This window comes from Cyanistes caeruleus, chromosome Z, assembly GCF_971803275.1.
Source record: "Cyanistes caeruleus chromosome Z, bCyaCae1.hap1.1, whole genome shotgun sequence".
Classification (NCBI taxonomy): Eukaryota; Metazoa; Chordata; class Aves; order Passeriformes; family Paridae; genus Cyanistes; species Cyanistes caeruleus.
The window spans coordinates 14,877,835-14,897,571 of NC_141732.1; the positions used below are offsets into that span (position 1 = coordinate 14,877,835).

The 19,737-nt window shown below is 50.2% G+C and overlaps 2 protein-coding genes across 2 annotated transcripts; both read left to right on the forward strand.

The window, feature by feature from the left end:
• The first annotated feature begins 315 nt into the window (after positions 1 to 315).
• LOC147648143 (uncharacterized) lies at positions 316 to 6,435 on the forward strand. Its single transcript, XM_086869780.1, has 5 exons — positions 316 to 381; positions 1,596 to 1,716; positions 2,383 to 2,396; positions 3,086 to 4,987; positions 5,680 to 6,435. The coding sequence occupies exons 1-4, from the start codon at positions 316 to 318 to the stop codon at positions 4,085 to 4,087; spliced, it is 1,203 nt and encodes a 400-aa protein (XP_086725906.1). The 3' UTR covers positions 4,088 to 4,987; positions 5,680 to 6,435.
• Positions 6,436 to 13,362: 6,927 nt separating this feature from the next.
• LOC147648144 (uncharacterized) lies at positions 13,363 to 19,453 on the forward strand. Its single transcript, XM_086868721.1, has 6 exons — positions 13,363 to 14,778; positions 15,026 to 15,210; positions 15,763 to 15,883; positions 16,963 to 17,608; positions 17,957 to 18,071; positions 18,441 to 19,453. Exons 1-4 carry the CDS (start codon positions 13,452 to 13,454, stop codon positions 16,971 to 16,973), a joined length of 1,644 nt encoding a protein of 547 aa, XP_086724847.1. The 5' UTR covers positions 13,363 to 13,451; the 3' UTR covers positions 16,974 to 17,608; positions 17,957 to 18,071; positions 18,441 to 19,453.
• Positions 19,454 to 19,737: the final 284 nt, after the last annotated feature.

Here is a 19,737-nt window from a genome sequence, read left to right on the forward strand (position 1 = left end):
GTACCACTGGAACCTTACCTCTGTCTGTTGTTCTAAAGGCTCAGATTGGGCAGGGTCTGCTCGGTTAGTGGAACCTCGGGTGTTCACTAACCATGTGGCTTTTGCTAAATTAATCTCCCAGTTCTTGGAAGTCCCCCCACCCAGTGCCTTCAAGATGGTTTTAAGCAGGCCATTGCACCCTTCAACTTCCCCAGCAGCTGGTGCATGATAAGGGATATGGTACACCCACTCAATGCCATGTTCCCTAGCCCAGGTGTTTATAAGGCTGTTCTTGAAATGAGTCTTATTGTCTGATTCAATCTTTGCAGGGGTACCATGCCTCCAAAGGACCTGCTTTTCGAGTCCCCGGATGGTGTTCCAGGCAGTGGCATGAGGCACAGGGTAAGTTTCCAGCCATCCAGTGGTGGCTTCTACCATTGTGAGCACGTAGCACTTGCCTTGGTGGCAGTGTGGCAGGCATCACACTTTGGGGCAGTGTGATGTAGTCAATCTGCCAGGCCTTACCATACTTATATTTGGACCAACGCTCACCATACCATAGGGGTATTTTCAATTTCATTCATTCAGTGCACAATAGTCCACAGTCAATCTCCATTCTCTGTCAGACTTGCACACAGGCCAAATGGGACTATTGAAGGGCGAGTGGGTTTTGCTGACCACCTCTTGACTCTCTAGTTCTTGGATCATCTTGTGGATGGGGATCACAGCATCTCGATTTGTCCTATACTGTCAGCAGTGCACTGTCAAGGTGGCAATTGGTACTTGCTGTTCTTTCAGGAGTCCTACTGCAGATGGGTTCTCTGATAGTCCAGGCAAGGTGTTCAATTGTTTAATGTCCTCTGCCTCCACAGCAGCTATTCCAAAAGCCCACCTGAGTCCTTTTGGGTCTTTGTAATAGCCATTCCGAAGGAAATCTATGCCCAGAATACATGGGGCCTCTGGGCCAGTCACAATGGGATGTTTCTGCCACTCTTTCTCAGTCAGGCTCACCTCGGCTTCCAACAGAGTCAATTGCTGCAATACCCCCGCCACCCCAGCAATGGAAGCAGGTTCTGCCCCCACACGTCCTTGATGGCCTTAGGGTACACTGTGCACCAGTATCAACTAAAGCTTTGTATTTTTGTGGCTCTGATGTGCCAGGCCATCGGATCCACACCATCCAAAAGACACAGTTTTCCCATGCCTCTTCCTGGCTAGAGGCAGGGCCCCTCTAGCACTGGTGATCCTCTCCTCCCTGGGCATACATGCTAGACATTCCTTCAGTCTGAAAGATCATCCTCCCCTCTGTAATACCTGGCAGTTTGATCATGGGAGGTTGAGGCTACCTTCACTTTACTGAAACTCCTCTGGTTAGTGCTTCCCTCCTGGAGCTGACGTACTCGTGCTGCTAGGGCAGAAGTGGGTTTCCCATCCCATTTTCCCATGTCTTCCCCATGGTCACGTAGAAAGAAGTACAGCTCAGCTCGTGGGGTGTACCCTCTCTCTCTAGCTGGGGAACGTTGGGCTCAGACTTTGGGGCTTGTGACTCACACTGGTGCCATATGGGAACTGCTCTTCCTCATGTCTTCCCTCATTTCCCTCATCTCCTCTTTCAGTTCCTTAACCACAACAGAGACTTGAGCCTGCAGCAGGCCATGGGCCACACTCTCATAATTTCTAAGCTTGGTGGTGACAACCGTCTAACGGTTGTTATCGGCATTAATCGTTGCAATGAAAGTGGTGTATTCACATGGTCCTAGATTTGCCAGATTCCACAACATCTGCCCAGTGCACCTGACTTTGTCAGGGTCATTATTGTGCTGTCCACCCCTCCCAAAAAGGACCTCTAACATCGCCACTTCTCTCAGCTGTTGGATCCCTTCCTCAATGGTTTTCCAGCCCCTTCTATGATAGTGCTGTTCCATTCTCTCTCTGTGGACAAACCTCTCTCTTACACTCATTAAAAGCCACTCCCAGAGAAAGGGGCCCTGGCTCACACCTGAGTCCTGGGTCAAGGGTCCCAAATTTCTTGCTTCACCACCATCCAGGTGCATGCCTGTACCCATAAGGTCCCAGACCTGAAGTAACCAAGTTGTATATGTGTCGCCCTGAAAACTCAGCTTCTGAGCTTGCTGACATAGTTTTCTAACTACTTTCCCAGGACAGTAACTGTAAACATAGATATGTGTACATTCCTTCTGTTACACGTCTTGTGATGGACATCTCTCATGGCCAGTGCAGTGGGAAAGTGTTATCCGGACCATCCAAACCCTAGCCATGGTCAGAAACCTATAAATCCTGGGAGAAAAAATAAACTATCCCTTTCACCACACCTTGACCTGTGTCCGTGTGATCTATCCATCTTCAGCGGCAACATCTGGTGACCTCCGATATGTGTTGCAGGCGACGGTTACAGGGTACTGTCTAGCCTGTGGCTATGGCTGGTTTTGGGCTCTCTCCTACGGAGGGCCTGGTTATGGAACTATGGCGTGCAGTGTTCGATCAGAGAGGGATTGATGTTTCGGATGCTTTCAGCGATTGTGTGAGTATGGGAGAATTGAGGGGGTTTTCCCTGTAGTTGAGGAGATTTTTCGAAGTCAGCTTGGGATGCTTTAGGTGATTCCCTGCTCGAGGCTCTCCTGGTCGATTATGAGCCCCGGCTGGTCCGGCTGCTGGGAATCTGGCGACGGTGCATCTGCGTTCTGGGTAGTCGCTCGTCCTCATCTGCCAGATCAAGAGCTGCTTCCTCTGCCCTGGGTGAGAGGTCTGGCTCTGGCTCTGGTTCCAGCTGTGGGAGTTGGGCGGGGCTCTCCCTCTCCCCCAGTGACACGGAGTCGGGGGGCGGCTGTGTCTTGGGTCCCAAGAATGGCTCCCACGGGATTACTGTGGGGGCCCCAGCAGGTTGAACGGGGTCACCGCGGGACCGGTGGGCATAACCCTGCCTCGGCCAGTGCCCCGGAGGTGTAAGCCTGAGGCGCGGTTGGATCCTTGCCAGCGGGCTGTCGGGGGCACCGCGGAACCAGGGGGTGTAGCGCTCCCTTGGCCAGTGCCCCGACGGTGTAGGCCCGGGGCGGGGTCGCCTACTTCGTGTGCTCTTCTGGCGCAGACCAATGAGGGGCTGCCTGAACGGGGGGCAACGTCGGCCCTGGGGGATACCTCAGGGTCAGTCCCATGTCCCTGCTGCGGCTGGACTGTGCCCTGCCCCACGGTGGGGGACAGGACGGGCCCAGGCTCCATGCTGACGGCTGCGCACGCTGTTCCAGTGGAGGAGCGGTTGGCACCGCTTCTTGGACCTTTCACCCCTGAAGAACCGCTGTTAGGGGTGATTCCAAGTGCTGCCCTCCCTGCGCCGGATTTGTGGGGCATGGGGACGGGTGCTGCGAGTGGTGCGGACGCCAGGCCATCTTCTGCTAGCCCTATGCTGCGGGTTTCCCCTCCTGCAAGCCCAGGTTGTTCCCTGGCAGCAGAGCGGGACAGTGCTGTGGCTCTGCGGGCTGTGCCTCTACCGGCGCCTCGGTCCCCGCCAGCGCTGGAGGCGGGCCGTGTCAAGCTGGCTCCAACCCACCCCGCCTCAGGTTCCCAGGCATTGCCCAAGCCTGCGGCTGGAGGTGGCCCTCCACCGTGGCCTCCTGCGGCCGTGGCAGACCAAGGTCCTGCACTGTTTACCACTGGCTCCGGTGGTGCTGCCGCAGGGGTGAAGCTGGTGGCCTCCACAGACAAAGGGTCCCAGGCTGCTGGAGCCTCTTCAGCTGGCCTGTGGACTTTGTTCTCTTGTCAGATGACTGTGCAGCTGAGCATATCAGGCATTCCATGTGCTTCCAAATGCTTTGGTCCGGTGGGTGAGGGCATGAGTGCTCTTCCGGTGGCGTGGTTGAATACCACTGCTCAGGGCATCATTGTTCACCTAGGGGACGTTGATTCAGATTTCCTGGGGTGCATTTCTGCCATGGGTTCCACACTCACCCCTCCTGTTCCTATCCCTGTGGGACCCAGATTTGCTCACCTTGTGCCTTTTGAGTCTTGTGTTCGCAGAGCTGAGAGCCAGCTGCGGGGAGATGGTGCCTTCGGGTTCCCTGGACCTCCCTGGGTTCACGGCCTGCTGTTCTGACAGCCAGGGATTGTCCTGAATGGTCTGCACCCTGTCTATCCTTGGTGAGATGCTGTCAGAGATTAGGCTCCGCGGGCTTCTTGACGCTGGCATGGACATCACGATTGTCAGGTTTGCTGATGGGCCCCGGAGTGACCCTTGGACCCGATGCTGACACATTCAACACAAGGAAGAACTTGAGACAGACTCTTTGTTCAGCAGATTCTTTTGTCCTTTCTCATGATAGACTAGTCACCCTCCGTGACTTGATGAAGGAACAGTTGGATCACGGAGATCTGGAGCTTCAACCAGTCCCTGGGACATTCCTGTTTTCTGTATCAAGAAGAAGTCTTGGAAATGCAGGCTGTTACAAGACCTCCAGAAAGTTACTGCTATGATGGAAAGCATGGGGATGTTGCAGGCTAGCATGCCTTCACCTGCCATGCTTCCTGCTGATTGGCCACTCCTCACTGTGGATCTGAAAGATTGTTTTTTACAATTCCTTTGCATCCCGATGACAGACCAAAATCTGCTTTTCTGGTGCCAGCTATCACTAATGCTGAGCCCACACAGAGATACCAATGGAGATTTTGCCGCAAGGCATGTGAAAATTTGCCGGCATTTGCCAATGATATGGGGCTGCAAGTGACTCCAGGAAACAACCTCCTTGAAATTATTTGAGGGTCAAAATAATTTTTGGGACAAACAGGCCGCATCTGGAGGAGCAATTATTTTTTTTTTGCATTCAGTGCAGACACTGCATGAATGGTGTCCAGGTATTAATGGACTTTTACATGGTTGTGTCCCTATATGGGACTGACCACGACACAACTGTCTCCCTTGTTTGGTCTATTAAAGGGGGACTCTGATTTAAAGTCACCTCTGACACTGACCCCACAGGCACAGTAGATGCTGGAGGAGGTTCTGACGCTGCTCTTGGCCGCACCGGAGCTCCGGGATAGTTCTGTGGTGCCACTCTGGCACGGGCAGTCGCCAGGAGTGGGGAACTGCAGGGGAAAGGCAATCCTACTGCAGAACCTTCAGAGCACTGAATCCTGCCAGGCTCTGCCAAATCAGGCGTCGTGGGTGATGGCAAAAAGAAGGAGGAGACTCACTCGGCTGTATTTCCCAGGAACAGGTTTATTCAGGAAAGGGGATGAGCACGAGGGTCTGGGCTGGGAGAATTCAGGACCGAAGAGAGCCCTGAGCACCTCTGTGCACTGGGTTTTATCTCAGGGGCGGGCACAGTCCAGGGTCCAATGGCAGCTCATGGAGGGAGGGGTAAGGGGAGGGGGTTACAATGTCAGGGACCAATGGGGATACAAAGAAGGTGGGAACATAACATAACAACCAATAACGTGTCAAGGAAGTGATGATATACGTAGAAGGAGCTGGAAGGAGAGTTGGAGTTTACGATGATGGATGGGGAGATGGGGCAGGGTAAAGGTGATTGACGGGGAACATTCAGGAAAACTGGGAGGGGTTTTCATAACAGACAAATGGAACCAACCAAAGCATTAAATGGGGGAGAACCAGGAACATACCTAACTCTATTTCTATTTCAAATGAAATACTAACAATTTTAACAGAACTGAATAAACATACTACAACAGGTTCTGCGAGCAGTTTCTGCTCGTCAAGTTTATTACATTACTCTTTCCATTGATGTCGCTGTTTCTTTTCATTGCCACTCCAGATTTGCGTTCCACAGGTATCATTGGCCAATGAAATGATGAATGGTTCAATCCCTTGAAAGGCCATTGCTACCTGGAAGGATGGATCTGAGTGGCAGGTTTTGGAGAGTCATGAGGCTGGGTCAGCCCAGTTGATGGAATTACAGGCTGCTGTCATAGCATTTCAGAAGTTTTCCCAGGCACCTTTCAATTTGGCTATGGATTCTGCCTCCATGACCAAACTGAGAGCCCATCCACGAGCAGGTGTTGAAGTTTTTCACTTCTATTTTTTTGGCTTTTTTTGTAATAACGAAAGGGTGAGATATCACCCTGAAATTACAGCCTTCTGATTGTATGGAGTATTGTATTTTCTTATTATTTTTCTTTTCGATTGTTTATAATGTTACTAGTTTCTTTGTTCATTTTTCTTTTTCCTTTTCTTTTTGTTTAAACCAAGAAGGGTGAGATGTCACCCTGAAAACTCAGCTTCTGAGCTTGCTGACATAGTTTTCTAACTACTTTCCCAGGACAGTAACTGTAAACATAGATATGTGTACATTCCTTCTGTTACACGTCTTGTGATGGACATCTCTCATGGCCAGTGCAGTGGGAAAGTGTTATCCTGACCATTCAGTCCCTGACCATGGTCAGAAAGCTATAAATCCTGGGAGGAAAAATAAACTCTCTCTTCCTTTCCCCACACCTCGACCTGCATCCATGTGATCTATTCATCTTCAGCGGCAATAGTATATGCCTCACGCCCCCGTTGTAAAATGTCTTTTTGAAGATTACAGAGACTTTCATACGTCAAGGACTCTGTCATGATCTCAACCTTTGGCTCCCCTGCAGGTTGTGATGGCCCTTCTTTCCTATCCTCTGATTTCATCTGATTTCATCTTAGTCTTCCTCAATTCTACAGGGGCAGGACTGCTGGCTGTGACTGCCCTTGTGGTTCAGCTGGAACCTGGACACCATGGTTGTAACATCTGTGGGTTCCACTGCTGCACCTTCAGACTCTCCCTCTTCAAGGCAGGGGGAGGGTTTCCCAGCAGCTGAGGAAATGCTTTCCTTTAGTATCTGGCCCATTACATGTATATTCTTCACCAGAACCCCCACCCACGTGGGGTGGTTCATTTCTGAGGTGAGCTGTGTAGTACTATGTAATAAATTGTTAAATCTCAGTTCTTATTTGTGTATAGTGAGTGGCTGTAGAGGATTGCAATAAATTAATTTTTTAATTTAAGTTGATATTTACATAGCATGATTGTAACAATAAATTAGTTCCTTAAAATATAATTGTTATTTGTATGCTTATATGTTGGCAGCACAGGTGTAGCAATACAAAATAAATATGATTTTTAAACTTGATTTTTGTCTACTTATACATTAGTAGTACAAGTGTTACAATATGCAAAAAATTGAAAGAAATGTAGATTTGTGTTATCCAAAGCAATGGGCAGAGGTAAACACAATGATGCTGGAAGATTTTGGCCATGAAAATCTCCAGCCATGCCCAGCACATGCCCCACTTCCACTCGGGCTGGGCAAGGAAAGCGCAGATTTGGGATGGCAGCAGAGCCATACATTGGCTCAGAACTCACTGCACAGGCCTGCTGAGAAAAGTCTGTGTTGTGGTTTGACACTGGCCCAATGCCAGGAACCCACCAGAGTCACTCACTCACCGTCCCCTGCCACAGCTGGGCAAAGGAAGGGAGAGGGGAAAAAAAATTAACAAAGTGAGATAAGGACCAGGAGAAACACTTCAATGGCAAAACCGGTTCAACTTAAGTTGCAAATGAATTTATTACTAACAGAATCAGAGAAGAATAATAAACAGTAAAATAAGCCTTTAAAACACCTTCTCCCCCCACCCCCTCCCTCCTTCCCACCCACAGTGCAGGGAGACAGGGTATGGGGGCTTTGATCAGTTCATTACTGAGATCTTCTTCCGCTGCTCTGGGAGAGGAGTCCTTCCCCTGTGAGACAGTTCCCCATGAACTTCTCTGGCGTGGGTCCACTCTCACAGGCAGCAGTCCTACAGCACCTGCTGCAAACATGAGTCCCTCCCACAGGCAGATAGTCCTTCCAGAACTGCTGTGGCATGGACCACTTTTTCCACAGGGTGCAGTCCTCCAAGGACAAGCTGCTCCAGCCTGGAAGCAAAGGCCCTTGCTCTCCACTGGGTCTTCCACCATATCACAGCCTCCTCCAGGCATCCACCTGCTCTGGCATGGGCACCTCCCCCATGGGCTGACTGCGGATCTCTGCATCCCCCATGGATCCATGGGCTGCAGAGGCACAGCTGCTTCACCATGGTCTTCACCATGGCCTGCAGGGGAACCTCAGCTCCAGTGCCTGGAGCACCTCCTGCCCATCCTTTTCCACTGACCTTGGTGTCTCCATGTTGCTTCCATTACATGTTTTCCCCTCCTCCTCTTCTCTGACTGGAAGCAAAACCTGTGATTTTGTTTCAATTTTCTTCTTAAATATGTGGTCACAGAGGCATACCCAGTCTCTCTCATTGTCCCAGTTTTGGTCAGCAGCATGTCAGTAACATATTTTCCCCAGGCAGCTCCCAGCACTGGGCCAAGCGTGGGCTGTTCCCAGAAAGCAGTGCAGTTCGGGATACGGCTGTAGGGCTTAAGCTCTATGGCTGTCAAGTGTTGAGGGCAGGAGCAAGGATGAGGGAGAGGTCTTCTGTGTGGTTTCCAAAAGGTGCTTATTCCATTGAAGGTTCCAGGGACTAAAGACAAAAGAGATAGGGGTACAGCAACTTATATATGGGGGAGGAGCAAGGGGGTGTGTACAAACAATAAACAAATAATAAAAATAGGGACGACTTAGGGGAGGAGCACAAGGCGGGGTTACAAAAGGTATAAACCAATGGGGAAGGCAAGGGGAGGAGAGCAGGTCACATGGGCCAATGGGGCTTGGAGGAATAGGGGAATTCCAAAGGGGGCAGTCCAGGCAGGGGGTTGGCACAAGGGAGGATTGATAACCTAATGGGAGGGGAACAGAACATTTGGGAACAGGGAACATTTGGGAAAAAGGGGCAGGTATCAGGGTGGATTGGCACAACTGGGTAGGAGGGCACAACTGGGACTAAACTATTTACATAGGAGAGGGTACAACTTAACAATACAGAGGGTAATTGAATCAAATATAATGAACAAAACTGCACCACAACAGTCATCAGCCATTGGCTCTTTTGGACACAGTGGAAGCTTCCAGCAGCTTCTCACAGGAGCCGCCATTGTGAGAATGATGATCTAGCTCTGCTACCTAAAACCAGGCCTTGCAAAACCAATACACTCTGGGACTTCACTAATTGTAGGAGCTCCAAGTAGGAGCCACCCAGGGAGGGAAAATCCATCCTCATCCCACAAGCAGCTCTTTAGGAAGCACTCCAAGTGTCCATCTGAACATCATCCCAACAGGCATCCTGAGCCAGCTCTACTGCCTTTGGCAGCACTTCTGCAAATAAGCTGGAGCGGGGGGGAGGCAACATTGACTGTAACTGCTGCAGGCTGGGCGTAAAGGCAGGGCTATGGATACAGGTGCTGAAATGGTCCAAAATCCAGAAGGATGCTGGAGAACTGGGAAGCAGCAAGTTCTCACAAGTGCTGAAATGATTGAAGCCCTTTGTGTGAAGTTCCCCAAAGGAACTCCCACAGGAGTTGATGCTGTAATAAGTAGTACCAGAAGGCACAAATGTACTAACACTAGGACATGGTCTATTTCACCTACAGGCAATGGCTTAGGAAAGGATCAAGTATATATTTTATACAAGCTATTTATTATAGTATGTATATTAAGCTATGTAAAGTGTTGTATTAGAGATGATAAATTACATATAAATAAATATGTATTATTTGATGCATTTTTATATATTTTGATAAATATTTTCATTTCATATAGATTTGATATATTCCCTCAACCTGGGAGAGTTGAAGATGTACCACTGTCCAAAACCTTCTGCTCACACAGCAGTCAGCCTGCGGGTGTGTGCACGCACACCCACACACTGTCCTTGCTCTTTTCGCCATCTCGGGGTTGCTGTTTGCACAGAATTGGGATGGATTTAACTCAACAGACCCACAGGTGGGGTGTCCAGCTTGTCATGGACACTGATACGGCGAGGCACAACACAGCTCTCAAATCACTTACATTATCACACGTGCTTTCATTCCTGCTGGGCACTGAGGAACTCTTAAAAGCACCAAAGATAGAGAAAGAAGGTGCAGAGAATTGGCATCATGCTACTGCTGGTATCCTCATGTATGGATGCTAGCTTTGGAACAGGCTGCAGGGAGCTGCAGAAACTGCAGGCCCATGGCCTCTCAGTCCTGCCTGAGAAGCTAGCCTGGGAAATTCAAAGGAGAATTTCAAAACAATCCTCAGAGACAGAAAACAACTGCCAGCTGCTGTTTATCTGTCCTCTTGTTTTCCCTTGCAGGAGAGGGTCAGGGGGGTAGTGTGCCCCTGACCAGTGATGGTGATGTAGCACTTTGCTAACCAATAAGAGTTTCCTTTCTGTACCTTCCACGTACCAGTCTATAAAAAGCAGGCCTGAAGTAATAAACCAGAGAATTCTCGTGTTGAAACTCCCTTGAGAGTTTCCTTGAGAGTTTCAACTCTCTTTGAGAGTTTGTGTCGTTCTTTATAGCCGTTCCCAATCGGAACGACACTCATGGAGGAAAATCTGTTGGCTTTTTAAGGTTGTAACTTTCTAAAAACTAGGAAACCTGCTCAGCATCAGTAGCCCAATTGTGAATGGTTTTCTCGACTTGGCAAAATGGAGGTGTCAATTGTGGACTCCGTCCTTGGTTCAAATCACCTGCCCTGACGTGCAGACAAAAGCACCACCAGCAGCAGAAGCTACGTCAGTCACTTTTCTCAAAAAGTTGTCTTATATTTGCGAGAGTAAAGGAACACATGTGAGATACTGTGGATTAATGGCAAGACTCTGAGAAACATTTACAAAGCAAAGGGCGGCAGCTTCTCTGGGACACTCCTTGTGCTCCAAGGCAGCTGGGCTGCCCTGGCTGCCCAGGACCCCAAGCTCCATGGGCTCTGCAGAGCTGCAAGCGGGGAGGCAGCTTTGGGCACTTCAGCACCTGGGCAGGAGTGGCCTTCTTGGTCTGGACAGCTTCCTGTGGGAAAATGCAGGGTGCTGGACTTGTGCTCTTGGCCCTAGCCCAGCCTTGCAGAGCTAATCCTGTTCGCTGTCTGATATGTGCTAAAGAGGGACTTGTTTGTTTCCAGCTCTGCACAGCATTGATTTGCACCACAAAATACTGAAGAACTAAGGCCTGAACAACAGGCCCTGAGCCACAGCTGCTCTCTAGATGACTCTTCCAACCAAATATTCTATGTATCAGCACCTTAACCAAGTAGTACTATCAACATGATCTATGCATCCATTCATTGGTGAAACACATCTTCACCTTTCAGCATTAAGAAACTGGACAAGGCCACACCTGGCCTTGGTTCCTCCTTGAGTCCTGGCCAGGCTCAGGGATAAAACCAAGAGGAGAATGAATCAGATGTCCCACATCAGAAGCTCTGTCAGATTGCTCGTTCAGCACTGTCAAAGCCAGGCTACTCTCACAGTTCAGTCAGAAGCCTTGTGGCCAGCAAAGGTGGGGGCGCCACACAATTTCACAGTTCTCAGCTGTAGCTCTGCAGGGCTTGGCTGGGCCAGCTTCATCCAGCTGATGTGTGGATCTGGATGAAGGATAAAGTATTAGGGTATCTGATGATGTATCTTTCTTAATAACTAGAAGCAAGCTTCTGTAATAATAATGAAGTACATTGCTGAGCTTATCCTTTTCTGATTCTCTTTTGCACTTCTGCATGATAGTAATCACACTATTCCTTCAGCTAGTGTGTCTGTGTCTCTGACCCTCCTCACCACCAAAACAGAGACAGTCAGTTTTGCACTGTTATAAATATCTATTATAATACTGGCTTTTTGCAAAATATTGAAATGGATATTATCCGTATAATGTTCAAGTAATTTTGCTACAGATTTTTTCTGCTATTAACTAAACTTAGGTGCAGTAGTGAAATAGCTGATATGGTTATGCTTGTGGTAGTTGAATTGCCTGCTTGGCTGGGATAACATCCAATGAATGTATGATGAAGGCCCCTGCTACTGATACTGCAACTATCAGCACCTACAGTCTGAAGAAAGTATGGACCAAAACCCAAACTGGAGGTGATAATAAGAACAGACTAAAATCACAGCCAGGGAATGCATGTGCTCTAAAAAGGTGGTCCTGAGGAGGAGTCATGCTAAACAGTTCTTGGCACATGTAAAGTAGTTAAAGTTTAAATACATGTAATTGTTTATAAAAATGCAACAGGCTGATACAATAAAAAAGATATATAAAGGGTATCCCCAAAATAGCAAGTGTGCTCTTGGCAGAACACCAAGCACCTGGCTGTTAATCTTTGCTTTATTATCTTTGTTTCCTATTGTCCTTTATTAGATTTTACCAAGAAAATGAACCTTGTTTTTCACAGCGTAAGACCTGCCTCTCTGCCAGTCCATTTCTTGGAAAACACACATAATCGCTAGCTCTGCAAACTGAATTCCCCCTTTGCCACTTCTTTTTTGCAGGCATGTAAGAAAAGTAGACACTCCCAGCTTTGGACACCTCTAGAAACTAACTGCTTTCAGCAGTTACAACCCTGAATTATCAACCTCCTTCCTTAACCTGCCCACTGGGAGCTCATACAGAGAGGCCTTTTGCCCAAGAATACCCACAGAAGAGCTCAAGCATGGAGCAGTTTGAAACGCAGCTACTTCAGTGTTTAAATCTCCTTTTATCAAATAAACACCCACCAACCTGTCCCAAAGGGAAAGCAGGCAGGAAGGAGAAGCTCCTCTCCCAGAACAGCAGGCTCTGTACTTCTTTCTGTTGTAGCTGGAGAGCAGAGGCCATGGGCTACTCCTCAGTTTGGGAAGGAACACAGGGAACTGGCTTGATTGGGAGGGCAGCAGAGGGAAGTTCCCAAAGACAAGAAAAAGATGCTGTAGAAGCAAAAGATTATGGCAATATTTCTGCAGGAAAAAAAAAAAAAAAAGGGGGGGGGGGGGCGGGGGGGGGAGGAAGGGGAAAAAAAAAAAGAATAATGGAAGCATTTCAAAAAGTTCCCAGACAGAAATTTCTGCCCCAGCACAACTGCCTCCAAGTCTCTGTGGTGTGTCAGGAAGCACAGGAATGAACCTGCAAGGCCAGGATACACGTTAGTGGTGTGTGTTCCCCAAAGCACAAGCAGCTCCCCAACAAGACTTCAAAACAAAGGGAAAAAACTTCCTCCTGCATCTCTCCACAGGAGATCTAGGCGGTGTCTCTTCATTGCAAGATCTCCTTTGGCAGTCTACATTGACAAGAGTTGGCTGCAGGAGGCATTTGGATTTGAACTCTCCTAAGATCAGAGGAAAGAAGAGGTAATTCCTGAGGAAAGAACATGCAACCCTAATTTGTGAAAACACCAGCGTGAGATTGCAACAACTGCACGCCACGAATCCCTTGCATAAAGCAACACCCATTCAGGGTGCAGCACTTTAGCTTTGATGTCAATGCTGACAGAATTGCTGCCCCTTCCTGCTGCTGCTGACTCCAAATAACTAGAAATGTGCTGCTTCTGCCAAAGACAGGCAGAGATGGCCAGAAAAAAACCAGCCAGTCTGCTGCCAAAGAATGTTTTCTAACATCCCCTTTTCATGCGTTCCTCAACGAAGACAGAAGGCAATGAAGACATCCTTTCCCTCTGTCACCAACAGTGACGCAGGCACGCGATACATTGTGGGGCTAGAGCTTGCCAGTGCTCCCAGAGCCCTCTCCAGGGCCTTCCCCTGCCGGGCCGTGTCCGGCCAGCCCCCGGAGCCGCCGCGCTGTGCCCGCAGCCCCGGCTCTGCCGCGCTCGTCCCCGCCGAGTCCGGCCCGTGCCGGGGCCGGGCCTGGCGCGCGCGGGGCCGAGCGCAGCGCTCCCCTTCAGGCCGCGCGCTGCCAGTGCGGCTGAGGCCGTTGCGCCGCGGCCGTTGTGGCAAACAGTCGTCGATCGGCGCCATGGCGGAGCTGCCGCTCCCCGCCGGCCTCAATGCCAGAACCTTCCCCGCCAAGCTGTGGCGCCTGGTGAACAGCCCCCGCGTCCTCTCCGTGCGCTGGGACAGCCAGGCCCAGGGGCTGCTCATTGACCGCTCCCTCTTCGAGCGGGAGCTTCTCAGCCCGGGCGGCGACCAGGGGCCAGCCCCGCACACCTTCAGAGCCACGCGGTTCCTCAGCTTCGTGCGCCAGCTCTACCGCTACGGCTTCCGCAAGGTGCCGGGCCGGGCCGGCGCGGCTGCGCCGGGTGATGCCGGGGCGTGGCTCCACTACACAAACCCCTGGTTTCGCCGCGACCGCCCCGAGCTCCTGCTCCGCATCGAGCGCCGGAGCGCGGCCAGCAGGCAGCGGCCGGCGGCGGGCGGGGACAGGAGCAGGTGCTCCCGGCAGCTGCCGAGGGCGCGGCCGCTGCCGGACGGGCGGGAGAGACGCAGCCGCTTCAAGGCGCTCCCCAAGGAGCGGCCGCCGCTGCCGCCCAGGCCCCTGCCCAGTGGCTTCCTCCTGCTGCACAGGGAGCGGACGCTGCCGGACTGGCGGGAGCTGCGCAGGCCCCGGCCCGGCCGCTTCCAGCAGCCCCCCAAGGAGCGGCCGCTGCTCAGCCGGCGCCCGCCCTGCGGCTTCCACCTGCTGCACAGGGACCGGCCGGGGCCGGCCCGCTGCGAGGGGCCGAGCCGTTTCCAGGAGCTCTACGGGGAGCGGCCGCTGCCCGCCGAGCGGGAGCTGCTCCGAATCCCGCCCTGCGACTTGCTCGGGCTCCACGGGGAGCGGCCGCGGTTTCTCGGCCGGGAGGGGCCCCCCAGCCACTTCCAGGAGCTCTGTGGGGAGCAGCTGCCTCCGGCCGACCGGGAGGTGGTCAGGATCCAGCCCTGCAGCTTCCAGCAGCTCCACAGGGAGCAGCAGCCCCCAGCCTACAACCCACCAGGTAGGAAAAGAATTCTAATCTTGCTTTTCCAAAAGATCCTGAAAATTGGCGGTTGGAAGTATTTTCCCACAATGCTGTGTCATTCTGAGACAGAAATTGTTAAGCCTGCTAGGAAGGGGGTTCTAGAAGGCGAAAAGATTCTCTGCCTCGTTTTCCTTTGAATGTGTTGCATCCAAGGCAGCAGCAGAGCTCTGCATCCCAAAGCCACATTCTGGAGCCTGACCACAAGGTGTTTGGATTCTTGCAGCCACTCCAGGCAATTCAGCCTCCAGTGCTCCACCTGGCAGTGCCGCCTGTGCAGCAGCATCAACGGCCTCAGCAGAGAGCGCACTTAAGGAAGAGGAATCTCCACCGCTGGATCTTGGCCTTGCTGTGGAGAAAATGATTCGGGAGATCAGGAGATCCCTGTCTGAGAAGTCTCCTTCTGCTCAGGTAACCCCACTGGATGGGAATAAAAGGGGCTGGACCGAGAGCTTTTTAACGCTGTTCAGTGGCTCCAAAAAGCACCAGCTTGTGATGGATTGTCTGAGCGCTTGGGTGGGGTGGTGAGACTCCCAGCCAGAAATGTGTGCTTTGTGTGTGACTTTGCAGCACACAGCCCTGGGCAGTGCTGGGAGTGAGCTCTGCCCTTACCGACAGCTGTGTTGGCAACAAGGAGAGCCCCTGGCTTTCTGCTGGCTAATTTCTTACAGCTCGTGGGGTAAGCCAGGGTCAGAGCATGAGGGCACATCCCCTCATTTGGTGTCTTCTGGTTTTCTGTGTTCACTATTTGCCTCAGAGGTCATTTTGTAAAAGCTTCTGTTTAGCCTTGGCCACGGAATCCTGAACTGAAAAGATTTATCATGTGAACTGTGTGCTGAGTGTTCCTACCCAGCCTCTGCTCCACGTCCTTTGGGAGTGGAGAAGGGTTATTGTAGCCCTGATGTGAGTCCAAGAAAATATTGAGTGATCTTTGGGTTTCTTTCTTTCTGCTTTTCTTTCAAGGGGAATATTCATGTTGCCTCTGAGTCCTCAGGAAGGGAACCCATGAACGAGGCTGCAGCAGAGGAAGATTCATCTGGCACCAAGAACTGTGATGACAGTTGCCCAGAGCCTGAGGAGCCTGGTAAGGAGAGAGCCCACATTGGTTTGAGCCCCATTGGCCCATGGCTGCTTTGAGCCTGTCCCTGACAGGAAGGGAGATCAGAAGAGCTGAGTTCTTGTCGGCAGGGTCCGTGCTTCCTGGTGCCTTTAGTTCAAGTCCTGCACTGGCACAAGTTCCCCGAGCCCTGCCCTCCACACTTTTCCAGAGGCTCTGACACTGAGTCCTGTGCTGTGACAAGAGAGCCAAGAATAAACCTGACCTTGTGGGAGCTGCGTCACCAAGCTGGGTGTCCCAGTTTTGTGCTGAAGCCCATGGATCAATTTTCTGCAGGGTGACAGGGGAAGCTGGGCTGAGCACTTCTTGAAGGAACAGGGGGGAAAAAAAGAGTGCAAAATGAGGGCAGAAGTCGAAATCGCTGACTGTAGTACCAGTTTGCTGGAATCTGTCCTGAGATACAAGAGAAACAAAGAGAGGAGAACATCAGAGGCCAATTAACTGAAAAATGACAAATCTGGTAACACAAGGAAAAGCCTGAGTGACCCCAGATTAGTGAGACTAAGAGGAGAGAGGAAGCCCTTTGGATCCAATCCTTGGCCAAGTCGGTGCAGCCTGCAGGCCTTGTAGGGAGCTCTTTCCCTACCAGCTTGTCCTGTCAGAGCTGATGGTCAAGTTGGAGCAGGTACTGCTCACTGTAGAGGGCAGTTTGTAGATCTGACATCACGGAGCTGGTTCATGATTCAGCTCACAGCACCCTTCAGCCTCAGCCACTGCAGCGTGGCCTGAGGTCTTTCTGTCAGCACGGAGGAAAAAAACAAGTCAGGGCTTCTTTGTGGGAGAGGGGACCGTCTTCTGTTTCAGGCTCTCGTGGGTGCCATTTGCACTGTGGGTGCCGAGACTTTATTGAGATACTTGAACGCTTCACACAGTTTTGGAAACTTGGAAGGATCCCTGTTCTTTAAAGAGCAGGCTTCAAATTCCCAAGGGAGAGTCTGCCTTTCAGACCATCTTCTCCAGTCCCTGACAGGACAATTGCTGCCCAAGGCAAACAGGGCCCCAGCCACAGGAGCCAGTATTGACTCAGTGTTCCCTTTGCTTCCCAGATGCCATCTGAGGGATGTCTCCCGGAGGGCTGTCCTGCACGGCAGGAAGAGACAGAGGGAGGGCCTGTGACCATCAGGCAGGTAGAATCCCTCTGTTCTACATGTATAGATTTCTGTAGTTCTATTAAGTAATTCTTATAGTTATGTTTATAGATTCTAATGTTCTATTTCTATAGATTGAATTATTTATATATTTATATATAATATAGGTTATAACTATATATGAGATCTCTATTTAGAGGTCTGTATAGTTAAGTGTAGATATATATAGTTATATTTTTTATATGGAATTACATTTATATATTTTCTGATTTAAATTTATATATGTCTAGAGTAAAATTAATATACATATATAGGAAGTTCTATTTTTAAATGCATATAGCTATATTTGAAGAGAAATATAGATGTTCAGAGGGCTAGGTTTATGTTTGTGTAGCCTTAGGCTGCATTTTAACCTCTTTCCCCCCTCGGCTGCCTTTTTCACCTCTTGATTTTCCCCCTGTGCCCCCTCTGTCCCCTGTTCCTGTGCTGGGTCCGAGCTGGGGCCGGGCCAGGTGGAGCAGCAGTTCCAGCCCCGGCTGTCCCTGGAGCGGTGGGAGCTGCCGGTGGCCCCAGGCACTGTCCCCTGAGGAGCTGCTGAGGGACGGTGAGACTGAGGGGGCTGAGGAGGCGGTGACGCTGAAGGGACGGTGACCTTGAGCTGCTGGGGGCACTGAGGGCTGTGGGGGAGCAGAGGGCAATGGTGGCACTGAGGTGACAGGAAGTGGCACGGGCTGAGGGGGTGCCAGCTCTGAGGGGACAGAACAGGTCAGAAGGGACTGAGTGGGATGAGAGGCCTGTGAGAGGCTGAAGAAACTGAAGGGGGAGCTGGGGGTTTGCCAAGAGGACGGCGGGGCTGAGGGGATGGAGGAGCCAGCAGGGAGCACAGAGGGGTCCGGGACTGCAGCTCTGCCAGGCCTCGGAACCAATTCCAGAGCCTCTGCTTTTGCCACAGCTGTCCTGAAGACCTTGAGGCCAGCCAGACACTGCCAGGAGCCAGCAGGGAGAAGCTGAAGGCCAGGAGCGAGAGCAGTGAACAGGGAACTGCTGCTGCCACCCCAAGAGCCTGGGTAAGGCCACAGGGCCAGTGAGGCCGGGCAGGGCTGAGGGTGGCGTGGGCTTTGGCCGTGGGCGCTGCCCGGCTGGGCAGGAGCGGCCCCTGCCCGTGCTGGGGCTGCTCAGCGCTGCTGCCCCGGCCGGCACAGGGGCTGTCCTTGGGCAAGGCAGCTGTGCCGGCAGGGCCCGGGAGCTGTGCCGGCCTGCCGGGGGATGCAGGACAGTCCCGCCGCCCCTGCACTCGCCACACGCTGGCCTGCTTGGCCTGCTTGTTCTTTCAGCCCTGCTGGGGAGGCTCTGAGGTTTTCCCTTCCCTGCTGGAAGGGCAGGTGCTGCCAAGGGAAAGGTCTTAATACTGACTCAGTATTCCCTTTGCCTCCCAGATGTCCCATCTGCTGTCCCTGTCCAGGAGAGCTGGTCTGCACGGGAGGAAGAGACCGAGGGAGAGGCTTTGTAGATGGGGGGAGGCTGAGTTCCCTTTGTTTAAAGAAGAATGGACTTATACATAAAGAGGGATAATTATGTGGATATTTATATATGTATATATGTATATTCCTGTTTGTATAGGAATATTTTTATATATATGTTGCTCTAGTTATGGATGTATTCTTTGTACATATGTATGGATATATACACATACCTGTTTGTAATTTCATATGTGTATAGAAGTATACACATATGTTGTTAGAGTTGTGTTAAATTCTGTCCCCTTATACATAGGAGATACAGTTGTGTATATTTCAATTGATACAATTATAGTTATTTGGCTCTTTAAATAGGTATATTGGTATTTGCATAGGTAGATATGTGTATTTTTATATTTGTATATTGACATTTATATTTGTATATTAACATTTCTATGGAATTCTATTTATATATGTATTCAGATGTATAGCTGTACATTTCTATTGATGCAGTTGTGTGGATATTTAACTTGATATTTTTTATATATCTGTTATGTTATCTTGATATGTTTTATATATCTGTTTATATATATTGTATGTAATACTAAATCTATATGTACATCTGTATATTGTTACAGTTATACGCGTTTATATGAATTTGTGTATAGCTGTGTATTTAGTTCCATTTACACATGTATGGAGTGGTAGAGTTGTATAGTTCTGTCAGCTGTGATGATCACTATTTGTATACTGTCATTTAGAGAGGGAAAGTATATTTTTGTATTTCTACATGGGCCGTAGGTTTATAGTAATACATAAAAAATTGTTAAACAGCTAATTGATTTTTATGTATAGTGAGTTGTTGTAGAGGCTGGAAATAAATTATGTTTTCTTAACATAATTTAAGTTGGTACTTGTATATTCTTACATATTTGTATATTTGTACATAACATTGTTCTAATAATCTAATAAATGCCTTTTTTGACCCTTAACTGAGACTTCTATGGTGTAATGTATTGGCAGCGCAGGTGTAGCCATTTGTAATTTTAAGACGGGTGTTTGTGAGGGAGGGCTGGAGTCTCTCTTGGAATGAAAAATGTAGACCTCCCTCCCTCCGAATTATTAGAATTCTGAATTTTGAAATTAAGGGGCTCTCAGGTAAAGACCTGGGGATAGGAAGAACAGCTCTTGACCGGTATGTACAACAAGGCAAACAAACAACGCTGACTACAGCATTACCAACCGAACAGAACCAGGGACCTCGTGACAGCCCTCT